Below are 8834 nucleotides of genomic sequence, written 5' to 3' on the forward strand. Positions count from 1 at the left end.
AACAATAAAAAAAATCACAGAATTCGAGCCGACGATCGACCGCCTCCTCGAATGAACGAATCGTTCCTCGAAATCGATGCACCCCTCGATTCGTCGGTGCGATCGTACAGGTCGAATTCCCGGACCGACCGTTGCGCTGTCCGCCACTTACCATCGCCGCTGAATGGATTTATTTGCGATCACGGACGAGCGATGCGGCGCTTGCCAGCCGCGCGAGAACGTTGCGTCACGCGGACGCGAGCAAATAATCCGCGGTTGCTCGATTAAACAAATAATCTTATCTCACCGAGTCGGACCACTCCGCGACTGGTGCACCGTTTCGACGCGACCGGTGCGATCGCCTTGTATTTATTGTTACTGGTCGCAGACGACGTAACAGCGCCACGGTGAAGTACATACCGCGAGTATTCGCAGAAACTGCGATGGAGAAGTGGCAAAGAATCACGCGAGAAGATTCCTTTCGAGACATCCGCCAGGTGCGCGCAAATGTTCCTTGGTAAAAAAAAAAAAAAAAAAAATAAATGATAAACTGTGAACGAAAGTTGGGAACGAGGGTGCGTTCCAAGGTGGTTCCAACGATGGATCTCACGGAGTCTCGTCCTTGGACGTGAAGGCAGGATTCTCGCGGCACTCTCGCATCTTGTAGGCCATTTTCGGGGGCTCCGTTTTCCGTAGCTCGTTCTTGTTGGTCCCGGTTTTGCGGATCGCCTCGGCTGGCCTGGCTGGCACGCTGATCACCTCCGTCAATTGCATCGCCGCTGCGAACCTCAACGCCTGCAATCGGAATTGGAAATTGTCGGAATGGCCGCGCAACTGGAGGATCGTCGCACAGAGTTAATATACGTGGGACCCGGTGCGTTCGATCGTGTGTCCCGCGCTGATGAGATCGCGGACCGGTGTTATCGACTGTCGAGCGAAACTGTGTTCAGGTGGACACAGAGAAGAGGCCACGGGGTGAACGAGCGGTCGATGCACAAGCGCGATTGGGACAAAGGGTGCGGGAATGTCGCCGCGCAACGGTTGTCGAATCGCTCGCGTCCCTTTCTTGACGCTTTGACGCTGAGAAGGGTATTCACGGCTCTAAGGGATGCGCGTCAGACAATGACAAATACTCGACGCTGGTAAAATTGCCACGTGCTCCTTTTTTTCACGCAATCTCATCACACCTTTCGAAAATTTATTAGAAAATTAGCATAAACTAATAAGAGCAATACACTGAAGTTTAATGAAAGATTAAATTAGAGCCAGCGAGACTCTGATAGGGAGGGGAATGTAGCTCCAGGTAATTACTAAAAAAAAAAAAGAATAAGTTGCCAAGGTAATTTAGTAATTTTATGGCGGAGCTGAAGTAGCGTGGATGTGATTCGATTAGCCTCTTAAGGTATTAAAAGAACGCCCAAAGCAAGTTCATTAAAGAATCGCATTTTTTCCAAGTTCCCTCGAGCCGTATCGTTGGAAACGATACGGAAATCCGCAAAATTAGCACCGGTTTCGAAGTCGTCGTAAATCGCGAATAGATAACTTTTATGTTATCAACTGACCTCGTTCCAGTTTGAACCGCGTCGCTCACCTTCGCCGTTAATTGCTTACATTTATCCTCTCGATCTGCCGAAAGAAAAATGGCCCGGAATTATTCTCGACGGGCGAACGGCCGCGTAAATTTTAATTTCCGCGCGCGGCGTTCATCAAGCGCGAGAAATTGTCGCCGGGAGAGCGTCGTTGCGGAAAATCACAACTTCATCGATGCGTCCGTTCGAATTGGTTTGTTCTCGGTTCTCCCGAATTTTTAATGGCCTGGCCGCGTATCGAACCGGAGGATCAATCGTGTTCGACCGCATCGGCGCGTCGCGGGATCGGAATCATCGTCCCGTTGCGTTCGAAGTGCTCGCAGGAAATTGTAGTCGACTTCCAAATGAATCCGCGCGTAAAGCGAATTCCGTTTCGCGTGTACGCACCGTTCGCCATATGTTCGCGACCATCGCGAGTACAGCGGGCACAATGAAATTTCGCGAACTAATGAAATTAAATGTGAAGGAAAAAATTGCTCGATTATTTCCAGCCAGCGGTATGAAAAACGCGGGTTTCGTGTTTCCGCATGTTAATTTCGAAAACCGTGCCGCCGTTCCCCTTAAACATTCCACGAGCGTTGGACTCGTTCTGTAAACGCGGCGTATCGCGTACAAAAAAACGCGGGGGGAATAAAAATGACAGTAATCGAGTTTAACGGATTCCTAGCTACGGTGAGTAATAGTTACCGGAATAACTAACGCGCGGAATCGATACAAGATAAAAGAGGAGATGAAATCGGAGCGATTTACAAGCGTCCCAATTCCACTGTAATAATTCTACGCGATCGGAACGCGTCCTCGATGGTACCAGCGCTCGAAAACACTAATTACGTGTACGTGATTACTGCCACGCGGGAATCGACACGCTTGGAATTCGTTGCAATTTTTACCAGTGTCGAGAGCCACAGAATCGTAGAGGGACAGTGCGATCTTCAAACGCAACTCGTTCGAGGCCGTGTCCCGGGCAATTCAATTAGTTTCCGCGCGATCGAACGGTCCAGCCAATTCGCGTGACTTATTACAAGATTAAAAGTAGGCGGAGAGCTAGAAGAGAGGTGGTCGACGAAGAAAAAAAAAATCGTCCAATTCGAGGTTGCCGCCCGTCGGCACGAACCTGCCCCTCTAATTCGCCGTTTTTTTCTCTGCTCGCGAAACGACATTTATTTCCGAATTTCATCTCCATTCAATTACGCGTTTCGTTCGAGCCTTTTATGGGTGGCTTCGATGCAGTCGCCACGCCGGTCCACCAGTCGACCTTCCACGAAAATTGAGCGGAAATTCGTCAGCGAACGCTGGTTGCGACGCTCGACGTGCCTAGAATGCGTCGATTGCGACGTCGATGCCAATGTTACCAGCAACTTTAGAACTCTTTTCTATATTAAAACAAAATAGGATGAAAAATTCGGTGACAAAAAGCGATCGACGTCCATCGAGGAAAAAGATGGTTAATAAAAATCGTTCGGTTGATAGATCGCGTTGGATATTAGCAGACGAAACTTTTGATTCGATATAGATTGTGAAATTTCGCCGACGCGAATTTAACTCGGCCGTGAGAGCGAAGGGTGTGTCAGTTACGGAGTATTTAATGAGTTTGAATGGTCGGTGGTGGGCAAGCAAAAAGCTGTACGATTAATGGGGGGTGGGTTTTCTAAAGGGCGAGGCGCGGTAATCTAAAGTTTTCGATCCGATGGGCGTCCGGCGAAGTTTAAGGATCGTGAAAGGAAAAACGACGCCTCGGTAATTCACTCGACTCCGATGCCGGCCTTGTCCGTCTTTTTATGAGAACGCGGCGGACTTTCATCTTGCGAGACAAATGATCGCGAGAAGAGAGCCTCGAGGGCCCTACGGCTTCCCGTTCACGCCGATACTTAAGTCCCTTATTTTATTTAACTCGTTCCCCGTGGCCTCAGCCGGAATTAAAAAACTTTACCGCCGATTGAATCGCTCGGTCGTGGAAAATGAAGTGCAAAAATCGAGGATCGTGATTTTCCCGCCCCGACACCGCTTTGAACCACGACGCCAACTACGACGGGAGTAAAAGTTAACAAGATCACTTCTGAATCGCGCGAGTAATTCCGGCTGCGAGAAAATTTCTCAAAGGAGAGTTTTCCGAACTTATTCCCTTCTTCGGATCACCAATTCAATTTCCGTAGCGTAAACAACCACCTCTAAACTTCCACCACCCCTTATCCCAGTGCTCGCTTTAATTTAACCAAGACCCGCACGGTTAAATTTACACGTCCCTTCCCTCAACTTTCCCTCGCCACGCGGAGACCCAAGCTCAGCGAAGCTTTATTTCCTTCGACCATGAGCTTCGAAGTACTTCGCACGAGAGAGGAAAAGAACGCTACCCCCTGTTTCGAATTCGGTTAAATCCGCTCGAAACTATCGCGACGAGATTCGCGCAAATTTGGCAGGAAATATAAACGGAAAGAGCAGACGGGAGGACGAGGCCTCGTCCCGGTTCGCCGCAAAACTTCATCCGATCCAGCACTCGGTCGAAGATTCCGTAAACGTTTAACGAACCCGCTGGCAGCTGTCCAGCGCCCTGAAAGGCGAGCTCGCCTCGGGGTGCTCGGATGCTGCGGGTGTACACTCGACACGGGTCGCTACTTAAACCTCGTTACCTTTCGTCTGTCCCGGTGGGCGGAATACAGGATCCAGAGGATGTAGCACACCATTATTATGGTGGGTATGCAGACGCCAGCTATGGTGGACGCCTCCCGCAGTAGCACGTGGTGCACGGCGAGCAGCGTGATCGCCAGCACCGCGCCACCGGCTACGTATCTTCCCATTTGGCGTCGCTCGCTCTGTCAACAGATGACAAACATCCAAGTCCGTGCGCAACGTCGATCGAGCGATCGAATATCCGAGTTCTTCCCAGCGAGACTTCTTTTATTAGCATTTTAACGCGTCTCTGGGAACGCGCGGTTGCCCTGCGAATCGGTCGACGGATACGCGAAACGAACGATGATGACATAGGTAACCGGGAGATATATAAATAGGAAGGTAACGGTGAGAATTGAAACGGAGGGGTGCTACTTTTGACGCTGACAGCGGATTTATGAACCAAGAGAACGAGGGCAGCAACGCGTTCGAAAGAAAAATAAATCGTGCGTTTCTGTGAATGAGAATCGAAAAATCAGCTGATCCTACGGGAAATAAATACATTTATTACGATCGGGTGGGAGGGGTGCAGAGATGCGACGGTGGAGAGAGAGAGAGAGAGAGAGAGAGAGAGAGTGGGAAAAAACGGTATGGTCGACGTTAAATTTCGGGTATCGGTAGCTGGTGGACGTGACAGCTCCATTTCCATTTGCCAGGCGTCGACGCGATTTGACCTGTCGCGGGGCTGCTTTGCATTCGAGCCCCGCGATCACCGGCACCCCGTCGTGTTTTCCTATTATTATCGTATTCAAATCGAAGCAACGCCGGATGCGGATAGTCCCCCGTCGATCTAGTCTGTCCGGAACCCGTGCACTGTCTATACCACTCCTCGCATCTGCTTCGAGGATCGACACACGTACGTTTGGCATGCGTAACGCGCGAGAAAAATATGAATCACACCTCGATTTCGATCCTTGACGTTCTAATCTGACTTGAACGGCGATTTAAAAAAGGGAATCGACGCTCAGAATTTTGAAATTGGAAATTAGATTATAGGCAAGAATAGTCACGTTGCATGTGGCGTTACGATCGTAACGTGTGTTAATAACTGTGCAGTAAAATATTTTCCGTGGAAAAATGCAGACTTTAACAACCCTCAAAGTTGGCAGAAAATATCGCGGAAACATGGTCTCTCGTTTCACCGCAATGCGTGACCCGATTTCGTGCGTGGTGTGTTGCGCGGAAACAAAGGATTAACATTAAACAACGCGACCCTCCTTGTATTTCCATGGCAAAAAGTATCCTCGTGAAACAAGGCACGGTGTATAGATGCAGCTGTAAAAAGTAGATAGTTTCATTTTCGAAACCGTGTTCGAGCGGTACGTTTCTCAGAGGCGAGTAGCCGCCACCTCTTACGAAAGAAATCGCCACTTTATCGGCACGAAATTGTTTCGCAAACGAATGTACGTACCACTTTAATCCATCGTTCCGTAAAGCGTGATACAATTTATTACTTGAAACGAGGTGGCGTTCGATTCACGAGGATGATCGTCGATCTCTCTTCGAAATTGCGGAGGAGAAGTTGGAAAGGATGGAAGCGAGACGCCTACAAACGGAACGGAAGTCCGTCGGGTGAACCGCGCTAAATTTTCAGCCACGAGTCGCGTGAGAAGTTTGCAACCCCTTTTTCCGTCAACTCTGCCCTTTTGAAATTGTTACGCGATTAATAATATCACCGACGCGAAAAGTATCGTATCAGTATCGACGGGGTTAAAAAAGGAGAAAGTATCGTTCCAACTAACCGTGGTGGTAACGGTGCTAAGGGTGTCCCTCGAAGAAGAGGCGTTCGATGTCGCAGGCATGGCACTGACAATGACATAAATCAGTCTGCTCGTGAAATTTAAATAATCCTCAGCGATAGGAACGAGCCGCTGGCTTCGAGCTTTCTTCCTCCGCGGGCATAGATCATCGATACTCCCTCGTCGCGTTTCAATCTCCCTCGCCTCGAAGGTTTCCTCTCGGTTCAAGCGACGACACGAATGATTGGCGGCAGCAGCGCAGCTTGTAACAGGACGAATGTTCTTCTGTAGCGCATTTTATCGCGCGCGGCGTCTCCCTCGGGATGGTCTCGCAGCGGGCTTTGTTCTTCTCCCCTTTGCCACCCTCTCCAGGGAACTTTCGCAATGTCGAGCGCGCCTGAGGAGCTACGGCAATACCGGGGATTCCGTAGCGAAATTTATAGGCATCGCAGTGGTGAAATGAAATGTCGCGTATTTACGGTAGCACTGGTTTAATTACAAGAGAGACAGAGGGAAAGAATACAAGGGGCGCACGGAAGAAATCACGAACGGTCACGGTATCCGGGAGAAGCGTCGTAAAAACGCCTCCGTCACCCCGGAAATATAACCACTCTGGAACAACGGGTAGAATCGAAGGAAACCACCGGCGCTTTCCTCTCGAGCGAGGTCATCCCGTGATTCCGGAACTTTCAACTTAATCGCACCGATGCAAGAAGCAGAACCGTATCGCAATTTACCACGCAACCACTCGGAGCGCGCACTCGTCGGGATAAAAGGGATGGAACACCACCCTGGAGTAGAGCACGGATTGGATTGGGTTGGCGAAATTCACAATGGACGATCGCGAGGAACTCAGTCGAAGACGGAGCACGATCCTCAGAGCGTGGAGAGGATCAAGCGTGCACGCGAGACATTCGGAAATGGAAGCGGAGAGGCGATCGAGGGAGGATGTATCGGCCGCGGTCTCGGTGAACAGTGGCCAGCAGCGCATTTACAACGCCGCCCGGCACAATATAAGCCAGGCAAACCAGCTAGCATAATAAACGAATAACACGACGGACCAGCCGCACACCCACGTACCTCAGAAGCTCGCTCGTTCTCTCAAACATGGTGCGTTGCGGGAACGGATCGAAGTTAACTGCCTTCTGCCAAAATTAGACGACCCTTTTCACAGCCACTTTGGAAAAATTCTGCTCTCGCGACGACGATCGATCGCGCGGCGAAATCACCTTCCCATGTGTGCCTGATTCGATGGTTCCGGATTGGTGACGTTCTTTTTTTAACCTAATTCCGCGAAAATTCGATCGTGTCTCGCGTTTCGCGTGTGGTAACACGTGGTAGCGCTGGAAAATGGCGTTCGAAAGGTGGTCAATTTTATCTCGGACTTCGTTTATAAAATAATAAAGATTCGTAAATATTGTGCAACGATTGTTGCCACGCTTTCGAACGGGAGTGTACACTGCGTTCCAGAACTATGTAATCCTTTCGCACTGTTTGGTTGAATTTGACCTAGAACGAAAATTCCGATTATTTAATACTTTCTTGTAAAAATATACAGAAATAACAGGCGCGTGGAATGTAGTAACTCTTCGTCCAGCGTTACGCGTAGAATAAATTCCATATGTTACTAGAGATAGCGTGAGACAGCGGGTTCGAAGGTAGCCAGGAGGACGGTATTCGATGCTGCGATACCTTTTCGACCGGGTAACACTTGTTCCGACAGCGCGCAAGACTGAAATCGAATTAGCCCTGTTCCGGTGGCCCTTGAGAGAGTTTGCAACGGAATGTTTACTCACGGGCATCTGATTGGGGATGCCCGTGAAATTGAATGCCACTCGCGAACGAGCTGCTTCGAAACCGTGAACTCTCTTCCGCTGCTCTCCGCGCCGTTACCAGCTGCGCGCGTACGTTCGATCGAACAAGGATCATTCATTGTCAGCGGATATTTGTGGCCCCCAATTGTCCACATTCCGATCCACGATTCTCGATCAGCATCAGTGATGAATGCACTTACGTTTACGAGAGGGAATTACATCCCCATTTCGCGAGGCGATTGAAAATTGCCGCGTGCAACTCGTCGTCAGCTCTCTCGTTCGTCGCATTGGAAAATCTCGGGGCGAACGGAAACGGAAACGCGAAGGTACGGCTGGGACAAATTGAACGGCGCACGTGGAACGATCATAAGCGGCCATTCCATTGAACCATCGTCCGTCGGAATACCGGCAGTTACGACTGGCCGTTGTCCCGCGGCCGTTCGAACCTTCTAATGAAGAAATAAAAGGGCTCCGGCCAATCCAAACAAGGAGGGGCCACGGGAGATGCTTCACGATCAAATAAAGGACTCCTCGAGCCGTTCCATCGGGACGTGGCAATAAGGGCACGGGATATTCGATCAGCTTCCACCATCCGGTGAGGGTCTTACGACATCGTCCTCGCCGCGACGATTACGCGATTATAGTCCCGCGTTACCCTTCCCTGGCGCTTCTTCTTTTCTTTTTTTTTCTTTTCTTTTCTTTTCTTTTCTTCTTTACCTTCCTCCCTTTTGCGGGATAATCGCGCGCGTGTGCGTCCTCTACGGGCAACCCTCGCGCGGCACGTAACGCGTCGCTTCTGTGCCAGGCATACAGATCGTACCCTTTAAAGGGAACGTTTCCGCCGGTGTATTCCGGCCACGTATCGTCCGCATTTCAATCGGTACGGGCAACAGAGTCGTTTAACGGGCGCAATCGTTGTCTGGCCGGTCCCTGTTTATGCAGAAACGAACGGTCGCTGAAAATCCGTCGCATAAATTACGCCTGCCTGCGGAACGGTGCCGCGATCCGTCGATGACCTTAATAGAAACCCGAGCCGATCGGTACGG

General features: G+C 50.2%; 1 protein-coding gene across 1 annotated transcript; it reads right to left on the reverse strand.

Moving 5' to 3' along the window:
* Positions 1 to 537: 537 nt before the first annotated feature.
* On the reverse strand, positions 538 to 6514 carry LOC143425985 (uncharacterized). Its single transcript, XM_076899086.1, has 3 exons — positions 5978 to 6514; positions 4196 to 4378; positions 538 to 774 (listed from the first exon to the last, which is right to left on the reverse strand). Exons 1-3 carry the CDS (start codon positions 6035 to 6037, stop codon positions 586 to 588), a joined length of 432 nt encoding a protein of 143 aa, XP_076755201.1. The 5' UTR covers positions 6038 to 6514; the 3' UTR covers positions 538 to 585.
* Between the last annotated feature and the right edge of the window lie 2320 nt (positions 6515 to 8834).

The sequence above is a fragment of the Xylocopa sonorina genome, chromosome 8 (assembly GCF_050948175.1).
Source record: "Xylocopa sonorina isolate GNS202 chromosome 8, iyXylSono1_principal, whole genome shotgun sequence".
Taxonomy (NCBI): domain Eukaryota; kingdom Metazoa; phylum Arthropoda; class Insecta; order Hymenoptera; family Apidae; genus Xylocopa; species Xylocopa sonorina.

Excerpts from the sequence above, each read along its gene's own strand:
- LOC143425985 (XM_076899086.1), bottom strand. The coding sequence starts at position 6,037 with ATGCCTGCGACATCGAACGCCTCTTCTTCGAGGGACACCCTTAGCACC. Across the intron at positions 4,379-5,977 it reads TTAGCACCGTTACCACCACG|AGCGAGCGACGCCAAATGGG; the intron begins GTTAGTTGGAAC and ends ATCTGTTGACAG. Across the intron at positions 775-4,195 it reads CCCACCGGGACAGACGAAAG|GCGTTGAGGTTCGCAGCGGC; the intron begins GTAACGAGGTTT and ends TTCCGATTGCAG.